This window comes from Solanum lycopersicum, chromosome 4 (genome assembly GCF_036512215.1).
Source record: "Solanum lycopersicum chromosome 4, SLM_r2.1".
Classification (NCBI taxonomy): domain Eukaryota; kingdom Viridiplantae; phylum Streptophyta; class Magnoliopsida; order Solanales; family Solanaceae; genus Solanum; species Solanum lycopersicum.
This window is the reverse complement of record NC_090803.1, coordinates 68,105,223-68,124,389: the sequence shown is the minus strand read 5'-3', so window position 1 is coordinate 68,124,389 and position 19,167 is coordinate 68,105,223. Positions and strand designations below refer to the sequence as shown.

The 19,167-nt window shown below is 34.7% G+C and overlaps 3 protein-coding genes across 9 annotated transcripts; 1 reads left to right on the top strand and 2 right to left on the bottom strand.

Annotated features, from left to right (window-relative positions):
• Positions 1-863: 863 nt before the first annotated feature.
• On the bottom strand, positions 864-7,528 carry LOC101253685 (glutamate receptor 3.3). 5 transcript variants are annotated; one of them, XM_010322171.4, is made up of 7 exons: positions 6,742-7,484; positions 5,411-5,954; positions 3,753-5,095; positions 3,377-3,654; positions 2,288-2,319; positions 1,803-2,206; positions 864-1,474 (listed from the first exon to the last, which is right to left on the bottom strand). In XM_010322171.4, exons 2-7 carry the CDS (start codon positions 5,724-5,726, stop codon positions 1,010-1,012), a joined length of 2,838 nt encoding a protein of 945 aa, XP_010320473.2. In that variant the 5' UTR covers positions 5,727-5,954; positions 6,742-7,484; the 3' UTR covers positions 864-1,009. The 5 variants fall into 5 exon arrangements, with proteins under 5 accessions (XP_010320473.2, XP_010320472.2, XP_010320475.2 ...); XM_010322170.4 differs by having other exon boundaries at positions 6,734-7,391; XM_010322173.4 differs by having other exon boundaries at positions 5,411-5,744; positions 6,742-7,391.
• A 1,571-nt stretch (positions 7,529-9,099) lies between these two features.
• Positions 9,100-14,182, top strand: LOC101263409 (probable protein phosphatase 2C 27). Of its 2 annotated transcripts, XM_004238396.5 has the most exons (5): positions 9,100-9,356; positions 9,979-10,230; positions 11,245-11,439; positions 12,505-12,710; positions 13,332-14,182. In XM_004238396.5, the coding sequence occupies exons 2-5, from the start codon at positions 10,027-10,029 to the stop codon at positions 13,888-13,890; spliced, it is 1,164 nt and encodes a 387-aa protein (XP_004238444.1). In that variant the 5' UTR covers positions 9,100-9,356; positions 9,979-10,026; the 3' UTR covers positions 13,891-14,182. The 2 variants fall into 2 exon arrangements, with proteins under 2 accessions (XP_004238444.1, XP_025886685.1); XM_026030900.2 differs by lacking the exon at positions 11,245-11,439 and having other exon boundaries at positions 9,115-9,356.
• A 477-nt stretch (positions 14,183-14,659) lies between these two features.
• LOC101263112 (uncharacterized) lies at positions 14,660-18,899 on the bottom strand. Of its 2 annotated transcripts, none has more exons than XM_004238395.5 (9): positions 18,615-18,899; positions 18,315-18,341; positions 17,422-17,501; positions 16,406-16,478; positions 16,153-16,210; positions 15,342-15,393; positions 15,211-15,235; positions 15,038-15,129; positions 14,660-14,950 (listed from the first exon to the last, which is right to left on the bottom strand). In XM_004238395.5, exons 1-9 carry the CDS (start codon positions 18,825-18,827, stop codon positions 14,917-14,919), a joined length of 654 nt encoding a protein of 217 aa, XP_004238443.1. In that variant the 5' UTR covers positions 18,828-18,899; the 3' UTR covers positions 14,660-14,916. The 2 variants fall into 2 exon arrangements, with proteins under 2 accessions (XP_004238443.1, XP_010320470.1); XM_010322168.4 differs by having other exon boundaries at positions 14,660-14,947.
• Between the last annotated feature and the right edge of the window lie 268 nt (positions 18,900-19,167).

Genomic DNA, 19,167 nt, shown 5'->3' with positions numbered 1-19,167 from the left:
ATCAAGGTTTTTTCCTTTTTTTTTCCTATTAATTAAATAGTATTATTTTAATTATTTTTTGAACTGTAAGTAGCACAAGAGTCAATTATGATTTTTAAAATTTTAAATAAATACATGAATCAAGATTTTTTCCCTTTTAATCTTAAATTAAAGAATCCTTTTAATTCTAAATTAAAGAATATGAAGAATCAATATACACCACTATCAAATACAAATTTGTCATCTTGAATTCTTCCACTAGCATTTCTATGTACTCTTATGGTACAGTTCCTTCTTTTTCCATTTTCTATTGTTTCATTGTAAATTTTTTAAATTACAAAAGATTGTTTCAATTCTAATTCTTTATTTATGATTGTTTCTCTTTCTGGAATTTGTTGTTACTATTTTGTGTAGTAATGTAAAATCACTATAGTCTATACATATTGCCTTGCAATGTATCCGGTGCTATTTGGCTATACTTGTTATGTTTACAACTACAATGTTTTGGAAATACAAATGAAAGAAAAAGAGTATCATCCGAAAATACTTGTTAAGCATCATTGGCTTGGTTATCTCATCTACGCTTGAATTTAGAAAGTGCACCCTTTTATTTACTTAATTATATCAGACGAGGCTTCAGCCAAAATAAGCATCAGCTGCTACAACTCATAATAGCACTTATCTTCCTTCAATTCGCAGTTCACTGCAAGCTCCTAAAGAGGCTTCCATACTTGCACAAAAAAAAAAAAAAGAGGTGCAATGGACAGCCTTTGATCAACGGCTAAATCTACCTAAAGGCTGCAATTCAGCAATGAACTTTACCTTAATTCATAGAAACACAAGGACAAAATCACCACCATCCACATGAATCCATAGAAAAAGTATCAGAGTTGAAGCTACTAAATGATATTGATTGTGTAAAAATTGTGCTAATATACAGTTAACAGCTGAATCTTATAAACAATTCTATGTTGTCAAAATTGAAACTTTGGTAAGAACCCTATAAGAAATGTAAGCTGGCATAATTGAACTAATGAATTTCATTTTGAGAAGGAACCTGTGTTTCTATCCACCTGGAATCCCTTCCCAAGTCATTTTCTATGTTGTCATCAGAAACTGATCTGTCGATTTTCCTTCGCTTGCTGCCTCTATTTGATTTCTCATCAATAATTGACAGCAAAGTTTGAAGACGTTTGGAACGTGAAGTAGTATTCTGACCATCCGAATCAACTGCAGCGTTGGAAGTCCGGCAAAATTTACGCAGAATCTGGATGAAATATATTAGGAGAGCAATAAAGCATGCAATCCCACATATAAGAAAGAGGCCTGAAAAGCTTCTCAAGTGAAGACGATCTGATTCAAGCTCAGCATTGTCTAAACTGCATGCACTTCTTGCTAACCACTTGTCATGTATCCGCTGGAGGTCTCCATTCTCTGATAGTGTTAAAATTGCAGTTGACAAGTCGACTGCCAACGGAGAGTCCCGAGGAAATGCCTGAATCAGAATAACAAGCACAAAATGACAGAGAAAAACATCATGATTTCTGGATTCCGCGTCTCCAATAGATAAATAAAGAATCTATAAGCTTAATTGAAATGCAGAACCCCAACGTCAATGATTTTTACACAAATACTCGGCTTGAAATAGAAGTGTGCTTAGTGATATGCTACAAAATCCTACCAAGATGTCCAGGACATCAAGATTTTAGTCAACAAAATAAACCAAGGTGTACTTACAGAATTAGGATTAAGGAAATAGAAAAGGCAGGAGGGCACACAGAATGAGGAAAAAAGAAAAAAACTGTAGGAATAGAGAAACTTACAAAACCCCACCCACTTTTGGTGAACTCTTGACCTACAATCCTGAATTTGCACTGGTTTGACAGGAAAAGTTCAACGTATGGTCTTTCATCCACCACTGCAGCTACACCCCCGTTTGCAGGACCACGTTGAAGTGCTGTAGCATATTCTTCCGGTGACCCAAGGGGAACAAGTCTGGATTTTGGTATACCAATTTCCTCCAAATACCTTTCTGCAAAAGAACCAACTTGGTACCCAATTGGTTCATCAGTTTCTTTCAAGCTCTCAATACCTTTAATAGGAGAATATAATTGTTGCACAGTGAGGATGGAGGTCAAACTTGCTGTGTAACTTGAATTTATTATCAAAACGACAAAGAGCCATATGATCAGCACCATGCGACCAAGCGTACTTACAGTATTCTCTCCTACAGAGGAAATATCACAAAAGTTAAGAGAGTAAATATCAAATGAACCGCGAAACAATTATACTGAACTAGTTCACTTACTGTGGGCAAAAAAGAGAGTTGAAAGGCTGAACCTGCAAGAAGAACAAACAATCGTCAGACAAGTAGTCTTCTATAATTGAGAAGTTGCTCTCATTGAAAAGAAGCAATCCTTCTATAACAGTGTGCACTTCTTGGGGTGATGGTTATAAATCTATTCAAATCAAGTTCAACTGATCAATGAATTGGACCACGCTCAGTGCACACAGAAAATGAAAGCCGTAAACCATAAGAATGCTTAAAGAACCTCCGGCTTTATATGTTTCCATTTTCTCAAAAAACAATTTACTAGAGATACACCATTATTGATAAACTATGAATTCCATAAATGTAGGAACTTTCAAACAAAGAACTATTCTATGAGCAACAACTGCATTCATAACTGATAAGGAGAACAGAGAACCATACCTATCATGGCTGTTTTCTGAACTCATATAATATTTAAGTACAAATGCAAAGATACAATGACACATGCAAATTTTGAAATAATAACAATCCTATCATCAAGAACTAATATTTATGACCCCACAATCTATTTTTTCTTGTTTAGTGAAGAGGAGAAGAAAGAAACAACTAGCATTGTAGCAGGAATCTATGCCAAGTTCATCACAAGAACGCATAAAGAATAGTGTACGGCATGTATTCACACATATATGGACCTATGTCACTAACATTAGCGTGTTTTTAGGCAAATCCTAGGCAAATACACATCCAACACCACCTCATGGGTTGGGCCTGCTCACAACCTTTTAATTAGCAGGTACCACAATGCACAGTAAATAACATGCAAGTATTGGGATTATGATGCATCTTTTGTCAACGGACTTTAGTCTCACCATTTGGTAACTTAATATGAGAATGCTGTCACTTTGGAATGATTTTTGTTATTTTGTAAAGCTAAACCATGTAAGATGGGGAAAACAACCTTTTGTTCACTTAGAACATTACATGTTTACACATTAATACATTACGAAAAATTTATTTTTTGAAGTAGCATTTCCGCTTTCTGCATGGGACTTCAATGCTACACCCTCCGCCACCACAAGGTTGACTTAACCAGAAAAAGGAAAGAGAAAGAACGATTGATCTCACCATAGAATGGTTATCAACTGCTGTTTGGGAGGCCCACGAAATTCATCATTGATTCGGTGCTCCAAAATCCACACTACCATCCCAACAAAGAGAAAGAAAATAGTGATAACTCCCCACATTTGAGCAGAAAAGGGTCTTAGGAAGGCCCAGCCACCGGAATTTAGCTTTTCGAATGGGGCCACAACAACAAGTCCAGATGCGGCATATGGCTGTGTGAAATCGACAACTCTAGTCCGATTCGTAACTATTGCAATATCACCAACAACACCATCAAATTTCTGGGAGCACACACACAAAAAAATTATTTAAAATATAGTTAAAATACTTTAATGTTAGCAATTATGAACATACATCCTCGCTGTCAGCATGAACTTACCCCGATTGTGATTAGCCTCACCATATCGGTGTAGCTTGGATTTTCATGCCCGTTTCCATAGGGGACAAATTTATGTGGAACAGCATATGGCAATAAGTTTACAGCAGCAGTGAATACATCAATGCAAAAACCTTTAAAATTGTTAGTGCCTGGAATTTGAGACACAAATTCCCGGTAACTAACTCGGATGGGAACCCCTATTTTCAGTTGCTTACCATTGTTTGGAAAAACCCATCCACGAGGTTTTTGAACATTGTTTCCAGGCCACACAACACTATAAAGTTTTTGGTTTGTACTTGAACGATTAGGTGGTCTCGAGTAATAGGTCTCGGGAGGCAAAATAGACAAACCAGAATAGTTAGACCAGTAACCAACACGTCGAAAACCTGTTCCAATTACATTTATGATATCATATGCTGGACGAATAAGAGATTTATCTGGACTAAACTTGAATGGCCCCGTCAAACCAACAAAATCACTCTCCAATAAGTTCTTCAGCAGAAGTGGCCCGCCATCAAAAATACTCATTGCTTCAAGGTGAAGATTACTTCCTTCAACTGTTTGCAACTTAGTATCATTAGAAAACGAAATGGTCCCTCCCTGATTAAAGAATGAATCTATGGCATGTGCAACTAGCCAAACCGTGTCATATGCATGAAGAGCATAGGAATTTAGCCCTAACAAACCACCTGTCAACTTGTTCCATCTGGAAGAAAATGCTCTTTTATTTTTAGACTCTGGAGTGTGTTGTCGCAAGACTAGAACTCCTTGCATGGTGTCCATAGTATCTTGTGGCAGGGGAGGAGAGGAATCTAATACAGTGGTGAGCCAATCTGTGGATATCCATACATAACCATCACCCATCATTCCAAGATAGTGTGCCACTGAAAGTACCATCAATCCTAATTTACGATATGCATGTAGAACAATGACTCTAGATTCCATCAGGGCAACCTTTACCATAACATCCATAACATCACCTCGCGTCACAGTAGCTCCAGGGGAAATCCCTACTTTATATGAGATACGGCAGCGCCTTGTTGCAAGTGCATCATCTAATGCAGAGACACCATTTCTCCCATAGTCGTCATCAATAAAAATCGCTATGACCTCCTTCCAAGCATAAAATTCAATGATCTCAGCTATTGCAGTCATCTGGTATAGATCACTTTGAGTTGTCCTAAGAAAATAAGGGAACTGAAGAGAGGAGAGTGTGGGATCAGTAGCAGCAAATGATAAGAAAGGAACTTGAAGTTCATTGGCAACATGGGATATGGTATGGGCAACTACAGAAGATTGTGGGCCTATTACTGCAACAACATCAGTCTCCATAAATTTCAAGGCTGCAAATAAAAGAAGTGTTAGTCTAGATATTCAAATGTACCCTTAAATGAGAGAATTGGAAACTTTTCTAGGCTATGTGAATCAAATTTTGAATGAATGCCACATATTCTAATAGCACAAACCATCAGCTATCTATATTAACTGAGAATGATGAACTACAATGAGTGTTGACATTAGCAATGACTTCCAAGCATCACTGGTTTCCTTAAAGGAGGAACTAACTATGTTTCCTCTTGTTATTTCCTGATTCTAAATTTTCCAGCATCTAAGGCAGTGTAATGGATATTAAAGGAAATGAACAGTGAACAAAGTACCTCCAACCATGCCAAGAAACCCACTGCAATTGGAATTTTGCAACTGCACAACAAGTTTGGTTCCTTGGAGGATGCTAGAGTTGGAATTAACATCTTTCACAGCCTCCTGAATTGCAATCTTGGCAGCTCTTCCAATTGTAGAGTCAAATGTAAATATAGCTCCAACACTCACAACAGCAGGCCTTGAAGTGCCATTCCTACTCAACCCGTCTGAACACACTCCAAAGCATACTATACAAGAGACAATAATCCAAACCACGTTCATCCTAGATAAAGATGAATGACACAACAGGATCTTTATGTGCTTAATTAGCATTCATCCTACCACTTCCTTCTACAAGATATAATTCTCAAACAGTTAGGCTCATAGGAAAAGAGCATATCACGTCAAACCTTTAGAAAATTGACATCTAAAATATTTCAGGTTCATTCAGAAAGATCATATCACATCAATCACCAGATGATTTCTTCCAATCTGTCCTAGCCTTGGTAAATAGAATTACATGTACTTGTTGCAGTGGAACGTGGAAGGTAACCCATGAAACTAGTTGAGGCGTGCGGAAAAAAAAATGGTTAGAAAATTGATATCTAAATATTTCAACTCTAATACTTTAACATATTATCAAAAAAATGCAATGAGAATTGTACAAACTACAAAATCCCCACATCAACTTTATATACTAAGACTAAATATGGATCAAACATACAAGCACTCACAAAATGAAGCAAGAGCTTATGCATGTGCATAACGCACAAAAAAAGGGGAAAAGAAACAGTTGGCTTAAGCTGAAAAAAGGAATGAGATTTTATGCTAAAATTAAAGCTCAACATAAGTACTCAATAGAGAGAAAGCATTATTGTGAAGACTCAACTTTCCCAAATGAATTAAGCTTGAGAAAGAAGCAGAATAAAGCAGAGAAGGAGCAGAATAAAGCAGAAAAGGAGCCACATTCTTTTAGCCATAACACAACAACAACATACCCAAAGAAATCCCACAAGTGACATATGCGGAGAGGATAGAGTGCACGAGACTTTTCCCCTATCTCGTGGAGGTAGACATAACACAAGTACAGAAATAGATATCATAGTAACAAAAAAAAAGGGAAGCCACACAGGACCACATGATCACAAGGCAGCAACTTTACTGTTTGACAAGGCTATAGGCTCATAGTAACAAGCAAAGGCAAAAATTTGGGTCTGACAGATTAAGAAAACCTTGAGACAAAGAAATACACTCTTGAAGGAAAAGAAAAAGAGCAGACAAAGTAAAAGAGAGAAGAACCAAGAATGACTAGATTATTAAAGTCAAGATTTTGAACAGACCCTTTTACCTCACAGCCAAAATCCCTTTTTTCCCTGGCTTGTATCTTCTTCTTGCTACTAGCAATGTTCATCAAACTACTAAATTACTCTTTTCTTGAGCAGTTTGGAATGAGCCCTTTCATTCCTTAGCTGAAAAACCTTAAAAGGTTGCAATCTTGGTTCAGTAAAACTAATGAAGTTCAGAACTTTGACAAATCCAGTGACAGTTGATGACCAATTAAGGCAAGTATATAGAGAAATGCCCCAAATAATTCTTTAATTCAAAAGCAAATAAGAAAGTAAAGGTATTGGTTTTGAAAAAATGGAAAGTTTGAAACTTGGGAAACCAATCAAGAAAGAATTGATATGATAGCTAGAGAGGGCTGAAAACACTGATGGATTAGGGGGAGACAACAAACAAGGAAGACTCCTACAAGCACGTGAAAAAGTTTTTAACTGTTTTTTTTTTTAATTTTATTTTAACAAAAACAAATCCTAATACTTCAAACTCGAATTCAACCATCCATTACAACTCATTGTTCTAACCTGAGAACAGGAAAAAAAGAAAGTTGTTCCTAACTTAAATTAAGTTCAACAAAAAAGGGAACTTTTTTTCACGTTCATTTGGCTTGTACACCACCAATCAGAGAAAGAATAATAGAGTTTGTGATTTGGCCAAAGCAACGAATAAAGTGTCTTTTGGAATAATTTGAAGTTTTTTTCATTTTTCGTTTTCATAAAATTCTAAAATTTACAACTTAAAAATTTGAGCAATGGAAATCATAAATTTTTGAATTTAAACTTAACCATTTATTTGAAAATTTTAAAATATGTAATTAAATAATTATTTAAAGATAAAATTTCAAAAACCTAATCTATCTTGTGGGGCTACAATTATTTGAGTTACATCAAACATTCTACAACTTGCCTAAAAAAAGTACTCAATTCAATAATTGCTAATTGTATTTGTTAGCATTTAGGAAGGAGCTCTAGCATTTGGAAAGGAGTTGTGATCACGTTTTTCTTCAAAATATGAGAGCTATAATTGAAGTTCAAAAAATTTAGTTATATATATATATAAAATAATTTATTTAATAAGCATAAAAGTTAAATATAATCTAAAAGGATTCAATTATAATTCTTGCTCTGTTATGAAAAAAAAAAAAAACTCTCACCTTAATAGATTTATTCTCTCTTTTCTAGTCTTAAAAAATAAAAAATAAATAAGAGATGAATCGCTTTTCAAAAATTTACGCCGTGTAAATAAATAAAAAATAAATATTTTTAATTTATCGCCATCATATATGAAACTTGTTTCATTATCAATAAAGAAAACAGAAAAGTTATTGCTTCTAGTAGAACATTAAATAATTAATTAATTTCTAGAATAATTTATGAAACTGCAAAACATGCATAATATATTCAATTGTCAAAATTAGGTTGTTTCTTTTTTATAGATCTACATCAGCATTTGCAATTGTTATTTACTTGTTTTGTTTGACTTGTTTTTTCCTTTTGTTTTTGTTTTCTTCGTTCTTGTTCCCTTTTTTTTTTCCTTTGCATCTAATAATGAATATATTATATTAATTAAATGCGATTGGTTAACAACTATTGATGGCAAACTATTACAATTATAGTCACTCAATAAATGTGTTCGTAGAGAATAAAGATTACAAACTTTATATGTTGATAGATAAGAATTTCGTATGAGAAATTGAAAAGAAGACCTTTTACCTTGTTTGAAGTAGATTAGTGAGTATTCGTTCAAATAAGGCTAAAGAATGTTAACCAACTCGATAGAGACATCAAGTTTACGAGCTTGAGAAATATAGAATATATTGAAAAAAATAGAATCAATAGATAATTTCATGTCAAAGAAACATACTTTCAATCTTAAATAACTTGAAATTTTTCATTCCACTTTTATATTTTGCAAAAAAAAGCGTAAAAATCAAAATATGATTTAATTTATATCTATTATGTCAATAAAAATAGATTCTAGACTAATATCATTTCTAAATTTCTCACTAATTTCTAATCACTTAAAATATGGTATCTCATTTAATTATTTCAATCAAGACTATTTGTATTAATAATAAAAATATATGTATTTTAAGTAATTAGTTTAACTTTATACTTCACAATTATTAGTGATTAAGCGATAGAACTTGCTATGCATTTACATGTGACATTCATTATCTTCTCTTTTTCTTTTCACATTCACTATTCATTTCATAATAATGATTTTGCATTATTTAATTTTAATTTATATCAAATAATTGAACCATCGATTAAGTTTTTTTATATACTTTAAAGCTTTAATATAACAATTTTTAGTTAAAAATTTGAATCTCAAAATTCAAAATTTTAATATATTGCTAATTTAGTATTGACTAGTGAATGACGTAAAATATGATGTTCTTTGGTCTGAAGGAAAAGCCGTTTCTTTAATAAAAAATGATTGTCCAGGAAGTGCCGGTTACCAACCGCAAATGTTGTGCCTTTATTTTCTCAGTTGGATTTAGGGTCTCCATTTTTAGTAATTTCCATTCTTGGTTTCGCCCCCTTTACTTCCCAAAAAAGGCTAATCATCTGTGACTTCCACCAAAATTTCATCTTTTGGTGTCCGCTTCAAATCATTCTGGTAATATAGATTCAACTTTTGATTATGAACTGAAGTTTGTTCATAAAGATCTATGTGCTAATTAGACTTATGGGTTACTGTTTTTGTTTGTTTTACTTAAGTTCCTATGGTTATTTTGCTTTGTGGGGTTGGTGAAATTTACTGAAATTATTGATCTTGCTTGGTTGTGGTGATTCTATGACAGAAAGGGGTTTCATTTCTGTTTATTTTGATTCTTGAATTGTTGCAATTTTAGAGCTTAGGGAGTTCACAAAGGTAGTCGAGGATATATCGGAAACAGCCTATATACCTTGTAGGATAAGATCTGTGTACACACTATCCTTACACCCCACTTGTGGGACTATTATGTTGTTGTTGTGGAGTCTAAAAGGATCTTTTTGGGTAGGGAAAGGGAAATTGGGGAGGGGATACTAGGTGGGGATCGATTAAAATGAACTGAGCTAGTAAAATTTCTTGTTTACAAGGGTCTTGAATTTGTTATCGAACCAAAGATTGAAGCTTTTGTTTTTGTAGGACTGCTAAAGGCTTAACCTTGACAATTATTGTACTGCAAATTGTTCTCTCTCTCTTTTTGCCCTTTTACAAGTGATTGATTATCTTTTTTTGCATTTTTGGGGTCAAGCTTTCCGTGGATAAGAATCTCTGAGGCTATTGAATTTATGCTCTGGGAATGCATATGGCTGCATATACAGATTTTTCACCACCATTTGCTATAGTAGAAGGGAGTTACAGTAAGGAGAATACATCTGCTGTTAAAGATGAATTACTTGAGGAATCAAATGAAATAAAGACAACAAGTGATAAGCCACTACGAGATCCTTCTGTTGTACAGTATTCAGTGAACTCTACTGCACTTGTAGGAGACGCTGATTTAGTAAGTGGAAAGTGTTAAAGTTTGGTAGTGATCTTATCTCAGCATCTCGTTGCGTGTTTATATCCCTTATTGTGCTTGATAGTACTTTCTCCGTTCATTTTGTTTGTCTAGTTTTTACTTGGAAGTTCGCTCGGAATTTAAGGAAGTAAAGAAATTTTGAATTGTATAGTCTTAAACTAAAAGATGTATATAATGTGCCAGTATCCTTTAAGCTTGTTGTCTTAAACATGCATGCTATGTGGAAAGTTGAAATTTAAGAGTTGCTAAAAAAGGAAAGAGGCGTTCTTTTTTAAATGGATTAAAAGGGAATTAAGACAGACATATTGAAACTGAGGGAGTTCAGTTTTAGTGGGAATTGAGTTAGTGGTTAGATTTATGGAAGTCAAAGACAGTTCAATTAGATTCTTTGTTGTGCTTGATACTAGCATTTAGAAAACAGTTTAGTTTTTAGCAGAAAAAACAATCTATGCGCAAGTAATTGCAGCTTTCGATTGGTGGTAGTAAACTAAATATGCATAAGTGATGAGGAAACGACAGATAGAATGTAGAATAAGAATACATGTATTAGTCTACGTGGATAAGCATATCTAAAGACAACTCGTTGCATTACATTCTACATGTCATTATTCATTGCATAACATTTCCTACAGTTTATTATTCATCGCAAAAATAGCCCATGCATTATAATCTTTACGTAACTAGTGAGAGAATCAAATGACTCCTAAGATCTAGATTGCATGAGTAAAGCAATTTATTAGTTGATCTGATTCTGCCTCAGAACGCAACATTTATGTTCCCCATGCCTTCCGGGTTTTTTTTCCTTCTTTTTTGGGTGGGGGTATTTTATTAAAGATCGAAGCTATAAAAGTTGTAGCAGATAATCTCTTTATCTGCTAATAACTACATTAATTACTCCCCTTGAATTTTCTTCCTTTTCCATCCTTTTGATTTTTCAAACTTGTTTGTACCTTATTAAGGTCATGCAGCTAATATTATTTTTCTTACATCTACTAGGATTTTGAAATAACTGAGAAGGGTTTCCAACACCCTTCTGAGGGACAATCAAACTTTGAACCAATATTTCGTTCTGGAAGTTGTGCTGAGAAAGGACCCAAACAGTACATGGAGGATGAACATATCTGTATAGATGATCTAATCATACATGTTAATGAAATTGCAGGTTCCACTTCCCCTGCAGCATTTTATGGGGTTTGTAGCTTTTGCACTTCATTTGATTATGCATTTTTGCATTGTAGATAGAAATACCCATATAATGTGCTATGTGTAGTGATGTTTCACCCTAAATGAATTACTCTTTTGTGTTGGTTATGTTCCTCTCATTGAATAGCATGTGAAGCAATTCATTTCAGATTCCCCTCACTGAATCAATCAAAATCTGACAACGGGGAGTTCAAGGGGGCCTGTTGGCCTTTATTGTCTATAGTTAGTAAGATAATAAGTGAGAAACAAACTTCGTAAAATGGAAAAATGAATGGCGAAGGATAGATAGAGGTCTTAAGTGTACAAAACGAGATAGACAAGAATCAGGAACTGGTTTGGGCTTTTTGAGCGCTCAGCAGTATCAACTATCAAGTGAATGATGACGTAGAAGGAAATGCTGTATGGATTGCTCCTTAGAAGGCTTCATGGGATCTATGATGTTCTTCAAGTGTGCAACATGTCCTCCGTCCAAACTCGTTTTAAATTTTCCTAGTCCGTAAAAGCATCAAACCAACTCTGCAAGCTTTTCTGGGATATACTCCTAACATATTTAAATTACCAAAAGATTTATTCTTTTCGAAATGCAGTAGGCTTTTTGGATGCATATGCCTAGGGAAAAGTCAAACTATGAAGACCTATCTGCTCTTGACACTTTGCTGAAGTACCACTGAAGCCGAGGATTCCTGAAAAAAAAAAAGAAAATCGATAATGAATTCTAAAAGTGGCCTAGTTCAATTTAAGAAAGATAACAGCAACTCAAATTTTAGTGTGCATACAGGTGGTAATTTATTTAGGCTTCATGCAAAATTGTAATATTTGGGTAAATTTACTTTCTTTATGTTTGCTTATGCCAAATAACTCAGGAGTTAGAGTTGAGGTGTAGCTGATTGATTGGTTGCTTTGCTGCGTATCTCATGGATTGTTCCATAAATGATATGCACCTAGTTTTCTTTTTGTTTCTCGATTAAGTCGTGTCATCTGGTCCTTGCACCGTTACTTGTACCTCCATCATTGGTATGATTTAGTAATAACGCTGTTACTAATTCCTTACAGGTCTTTGATGGCCATGGGGGTACTGATGCAGCATTATTTGTGAGGAATAATATTCTCAAGTTCATAATGGAGGACCCCTGTTTTCCCATGTGTTTAGAGAAGGCACTCAAGAATGCTTTTCTGAAAGCTGACTATGCTTTTGCCGACGATAGTTCTATTGACATATACTCTGGCACCACAGCATTGACAGCTCTAATGTTTGGAAGGTAACTAGATCTTCTGTTTCTTGTTTTCATATTTCTTGTCTAAATTATTTCTTAGAACAATGCAATATACTTGCTGAAGGGAAAAATAAGAACATTGGTTTTGTCTTTTATGTTTACTAAAAGCATGAAGGCAAATACACATATTTAGTTCCATTCATCTGGGCTATTTCTCCATGTGAAGCTCAATACGTATAACTGCTCTGGTTTCCATTTCATGTTGAAAGTGCAGATGCGATCATGCCGACATTTTGAACTATTACTCCCTCCTTTTCAATTTCTTTATGGTTTTGACTTTGACACAGAATTTGAGAAAGTCAACAAGACTTTTGAAACTTGTGGTCTTAAACTAAAGAATGTAGAATGTACCAAAATGGAAGGGACATTCCTTTTGAAACGGATTAAAAAGGGAAGTACGACAAATAAATTGAAACGGAAGGAGTAGAATAAGCTGAATTTGTTTTCATGAAATATTTTCTGAATGCATAGTCTGTTGTCTTCTGCTCCATGATCCACATTAACTGCTGTTGACAACATTCCTTATGTTTCTGATCGTTATGAGTATTTTATTCAAACAGGATTTGGTGCTGAATAGTCTGTAGTGTGATATGATTTGTTTTGCAGAAACATGATCGTTGCTAATGCAGGAGATTGTCGTGCTGTGCTAGGGAAACGAGGTAAAGCCATTGAGTTGTCTAAGGACCACAAACCAAATAGCGCATCTGAAAGACATCGAATAGAAAAACTTGGAGGAGTCATATATGACGGATACTTAAACGGACAGTTATCTATAGCACGTGCCTTGGGGGATTGGCACATGAAAGGCCCAAAAGGTTCTGCCTACCCCTTGAGTGCAGAGCCGGAGTTGCAGGAAACATTGTTGACCGAGGATGATGAGTTCCTAATTATGGGTTGCGATGGTCTATGGGATGTTATGAGCAGCCAATGTGCTGTTACGATGGCCAGGAAAGAACTCATGCTACATAATGACCCAGAAAGATGTTCAAGAGAACTGGTAAGGGAAGCCCTCAAGCGCAACACATGTGATAACTTAACAGTCATTGTAATTTGTTTTTCTCCTGATCCTCCACCTAGGATTGAAATTCCTCCTACTCGAATATGTAGAAGCATATCAGTTGAAGGACTGAATCTTCTAAAAAGTGTATTGGAAAGCAACTCATAACAAGATTCTGGGAAATGACATAGCCTACCAGTATAACTCCTCACTATGGGAACTCACGTCGCTTCCTCATTCCAACGTTTCACTCGCTTAGCTTATCGTAGTTTTTGAAATCCTGTATATTGGAAGTGTGTTGTATCGATATAAGATTAGTGTGCGCGCTCCAGCTGCATTTCTTGTGATGTACAGATTCAAGAAAGCAACTCGTTTATTGTCCTTGTACTGCTTGTATGTTGGATTAGTACTGCATTTTGTAAATTTGAATTTGTTGGATATGTGATTAGTTAATGCTAAACTTAAACTATGTCATCTAGCAGGAAGATCAGAAATTAACTTCCTATTAAGAAAACCATTTGATCGATCACAAGGGGAGTTTGACTAAATTGTGCTTCTGTCTTTCCTTAAATGAGTAATTGATGACTGTAAGATCAATACTATAATACATGCGACAAGGAGGAGCAAGTTTCATTTCCATCATTGATGAACTAAGAGACTATTTTGTTATTGGATTTTCAACAAAGATACTTTTAAATAGATTTCTTTATACAAATAGCTGATAAAAATAAATTTCGAGAATATGATTGGATTTATGAAGCTTGGTAGGACATTTAAAATAATAGTGTGAAATGTTAAAGTGGAATAATTAGTCTGTAAGTATTATGTTGTACCCTCTTTTATTTGCTCAACTTTCATAATGGCTATGTCCAACAGTTTTCCGATTCGAAATTCAGCTAAAACAGAAAGTAGATTAATACAAGAAGAAGACGCAAAAGAGAGTAAATATTGTTCATCGATAAAATTAGTTGATCTTGAGTACAACATGGGATGACTGATACATGGTCCAATAAAAAAGAGGGAAGGACATACAAATGTATGTTGTATTAAGTTAAAAATATCAGAAGAAATATGAGGACGTAACAAACTGTTTATACTTCTATGGAAATCATCTGAATTTCTGGTTAACGAATAGGGGACAATCTTCTTTCTTTACCTCATCAACCAGCCACGGAAACAAAATGATTTATCAGGTCAAAGTTCATCATCTACTGCCTTATTGGAGCTGCTGCACAAATGTAGACACTCATTATTGATCTCCATAAATAAATGTGAAAATGCGTCTATCACATAACTCCATAAAGAAACTAGTTACCTTGTCCCCTTGCAATAGTTGCTGAGATCTTCACATAATACCTTGGTCACATCTCCAACTTGGACAGATCCTTTCTTTATCAACTCTGCCAACTGTTATTTACAGGACAGCATTAGTGTACAGGTAGCTTTCAACCACGCGGAAGCATCATTGTTGTAAGAAAATCATCTTACCTCATCTTCAGTTTGCTCGAGTAACCTGCCGGCATATAAACACATTGTTAAAGTGTATTATATTTAGAGTAGAATCAGAACTGAAATGGAAATTTCACTGTAGCTAAGAGGAGTAAGTGGTTCCTCTTTACCTTCCACAAAAGGATGACAACGCTTTTGAATGTGCTCGAGCTTCTTGCTTATCTATCAAGGAATTAAAAAAAAAAAGCAAAACATTAACATTGAAGATCTCTGTAAATTCTAATACATAAAAATCAGGGATGATTTACAGAGGAAATTGACAACTTATTCCTGTTCTCAGAGCACTCATAAATGAGAATTCAGTTATTGGTTCGGGCAATAAAAAATTGTTAGGTTTAGCCTAAAACAGTAGAATCATGTTTCCCAGTTTCCAAGCTGTTACAACATGCCCCCAAGCTACCTATGTGTAAATGAATGAAAAGAATTTACAAAGAGAAGATCTTTGACTTGCGAACTAAGAACATGCTAGATCATCCCCGCAACACAAATGACAAGGTATTATGTTATTCACATGAATGTACATCATGTATGATGCGTAATTTGGAAGCTAGAACTATAATGAGTCTGGATTCTGGCTGAGATATGTGCTTCAAGAATGACTGTGAGATGAAAAATCTCATGTCCCCCAAATACTCAAGTCCATCAACAACTAACATTATGCCCAACTCGTCCAGAGAGATGAACCAGTATATATAGAGAGGGAATATGGTGCTCATAGACATTCAACTCTACAAGATACGATATCCAAAAGTTAATTTGGCAGGAAGATAGCGGATGAAGGCATTGCGGGTAGACAGAAAACTAGGTACAGGACCTTCTAAGGAATTTATATTTCAACTCTCAATATTAGCAACAGTAGCAGTCCAGTTATAAAAATGAAAGTGTACCGAGAAGGGGAAGAAATGAAGTCATGAGACATACTAGTCTTGAGAAGGTCCCAATTGCTTACTTTGATCCAAGTGTTGGTGCTTGAATCCACCTAGCAGGCAAAAGGGAAAATCATCAGCATTAAAGAAACATTTCACTCAACTAATTGTGAGCATCAAGTGTACAAAGCTTTTACTTGTTTCAAAGTTTAGGTTTGATTCAATTGTGTCAATTACAGTTCCTGTTCTTTTGTTTGAAAAATAACATATAGCAATGAGAAATTAGAAAGACATCAAGGAAACGCTACCTTCTCCAGTGTATAATCTTGCATCTTTTCACAAAGGTCATCTAAGAGTTCAACGACTCGTAACTCGCTGCCTCTGCTTGAAGAAATAAATCAAAGAAGTTACTAAAATAACATAAGTATATATTATCTGCATGTCAACTCAACAACAGGGAAAAAGATTGTGCAACTACAAGTCAAGGAATTCCCAGCACTCTATTAAGTGGTTACTCTTAGCAGCTCAAGGAATCTGGTCATCGGGGAAAGGGGGAATTAAAATAGAGACAATAAGGGAAGGCAAAGGTAAAAAGAAGAGGAAAGAAACCAGTGACATCTAAGAACAGTGAGAGGCCAACATGAAGCGAAAGGGATTATCAGACCCTTAAAATTGGATCAGTGTAAAGAGAGGAAGAATATGCATGAGTGAGAACTTCTTTTTACTATAATTAAAAAGAAAAAACTCGACTGTAGTTCTAAGGGCAAAGTTGGTAATGCACCAAATTATCTAGACAACCTAATCATCTTCTGGAACTCATAATATGAACAACTTATTGTGAACATCAAATAATTACGTTGAGAATTGAGACTACTCTTCTCTTGCATATATTCTCTTAGAAACCAAGTTGATGTTTTCCTTTTGTTCAAATAACAAACATCTAACGATGGCTTGATTCAGATAATATTTTTCGTACAACTAGTTTTTCTAAATGAATGGGAACAAAAGTTTTTTTAAGAATGGAGAAATGGAAAGAAAAGTATTAACTTTATGCAGTACTTTTCCTAGAAAATGACATACACAATACCCTTAGGAAGAGTGGATGTGGTATGAGCGAACAACACAGCAGATAGATCAATGAGCTCTTCAACCTGAAAGTTGATGGGATATAGAGAAATATTTTTGAACTGTGACCTAGGTTAGTTCTTAAATACAACTGGGTAACAGATTTTGAAGTTGTAAGAAAAAGTAAAAGAATAAAGCAATTAGGAATTGATTTTAGCAAAGACCTTATTAATCAATAAGGTGATCATTAATATTTGACCTGTAATCAATAAGTTTCCCTTCACGCTGACCTTTAGAATCCAGGCGATGTCTCATGTCTAAATGGTTTCTTGGCTTTTCCTATAAAATATACATATATTAGCCCAGTGAGAATGTCAAAGAATAGACATAAAACTATACTACTTTAAATAAGTGAAAGACAACTTGAACAGACATCTTTTATTTCTAATGTATAATATGTTATCCTAGTAATCAACAATTTTAGCACTTCGATTTTTAAAAATTCTATAAAACTATTGATAGCACTATTAACTATGTCCTCTTTCTCAAGGAGTTAGCCATGTAGGTAACCCTGCATTTGAATCTTCCGTCCTTTTTAGAAGATTGCTTATAGTAAATTGCAGTTTCAGAGACCCAACAATATGATAGGTCATAGTAGCCATGAAATATGGATATCAGAGAATGAGACATTGTATTAACAACTTCTCGTCTCAAATGTGAATCAAGTTTGGTATTGGCACAACTTTAAGCAGTCTTACATCACCATGTATAAATCAAAGGCTTATACATAAACATAAGCTAGTGAGACACAAGAATGGAGTAGTTCAACCATTTCAGAATGGAGAGTTAACACATCATTTGTCTTCCAAAAACATCATATCTTGAACAGCACAACTTCAAACATTTCCATCTCCTTGTTAGAAGTAAATGTAATTCTCAATTCAGCTTTTTGATATCCAATTTTAAAATCATACTAGATGATACTAAATATCTCCATTTTAAACATAGAGTCAAATGGCATCATGGCATGTAGCTAGAATAATTTGTTTTTCTTCCTTTTTATTTTTCTGATACATTGAGCTGTGAAAACTTCTACAAGGTAAATACACAACAAAAGAGAGAAACATCAACGAAGCTACATGATTTTCTTACTTTCAATAGTCCATGCTCGAGCTCCTCCTGAGAAGCATGAAAACAAACTAGTCAGGTCCATATCAGGCACAACAAGTGAAATCAATTGTTTATCTAGTATTCATAGCGCTCATACAACTACAAATCAACTACTTCTCAATCTCAAAATAATCGAAGTCCACTAAATAAATTCCCTGTATCCAATAATTTGTCTTCAATCGGTTTCAAAGTCCTCTAAACTAGATCGTTGCGAATGAAATAAGTTACAGTAAACATATACACATTGGCGTAAAATGAGTAAAAGCGAGTGTAAGTACTTACAGCAATGGCGGAACAAGCAGAACATTTATCTTCGATGCAAAGCGTAGCTGGCAAAACCGATAAGAAAGCAATAACAACAATCAAAACAATAGATCTCGTATACAGCTTAATCGCCATTTGCCCGATTTCTCCGTCTCCCTGCGAGCTTCTGCCGGTACCGGAATCGCAGAAGCTATGTAGAAGTATTTGAATGAGAACGGTGGTCCACGTCATCGGCGGGCATTGGTGTCATTATCGAATCAGAATGAGGCACGTGTTTTTTCTATTTGATTAGCCACGTCAGATTAAACGTAATGTCTAATAAATATATAATTGTTTTGAAAAAAAAACATTATGGACTTTTTTTTTAAAAGAAAAAATCGATCATATGAAAATTTATAAAACAATATTATCTCAAAATAATTTATGAATATATATTATTATTATTATTATTCATTAAATCTACTGCCACGCATTTTGGATCGTAAGTAAGCTACTAGTAATCTTTGTTGGTTAAGTGTCCTAATCACTTGTCACCTACACAATTGACAAACATAAACCCAAACTCATAAAC

Coding starts and splice junctions, on each gene's coding strand:
- LOC101253685 (XM_004238585.5), bottom strand. CDS start 5,726: ATGCTAATTAAGCACATAAAGATCCTGTTGTGTCATTCATCTTTATCT. Junction 2,320..3,376: donor CAGTTGATAACCATTCTATG/GTGAGATCAATC, acceptor TTCTTCTTGCAG/GTTCAGCCTTTCAACTCTCT. Junction 2,207..2,287: donor AACTCTCTTTTTTGCCCACA/GTAAGTGAACTA, acceptor TTTCCTCTGTAG/GAGAGAATACTGTAAGTACG.
- LOC101263409 (XM_004238396.5), top strand. CDS start 10,027: ATGCATATGGCTGCATATACAGATTTTTCACCACCATTTGCTATAGTA. Junction 10,231..11,244: donor TTGTAGGAGACGCTGATTTA/GTAAGTGGAAAG, acceptor TACATCTACTAG/GATTTTGAAATAACTGAGAA. Junction 11,440..12,504: donor CCCCTGCAGCATTTTATGGG/GTTTGTAGCTTT, acceptor AATTCCTTACAG/GTCTTTGATGGCCATGGGGG.
- LOC101263112 (XM_004238395.5), bottom strand. CDS start 18,827: ATGACGTGGACCACCGTTCTCATTCAAATACTTCTACATAGCTTCTGC. Junction 16,211..16,405: donor AAGATTATACACTGGAGAAG/GTAGCGTTTCCT, acceptor TTTGCCTGCTAG/GTGGATTCAAGCACCAACAC. Junction 15,130..15,210: donor TCGAGCAAACTGAAGATGAG/GTAAGATGATTT, acceptor TGTAAATAACAG/TTGGCAGAGTTGATAAAGAA.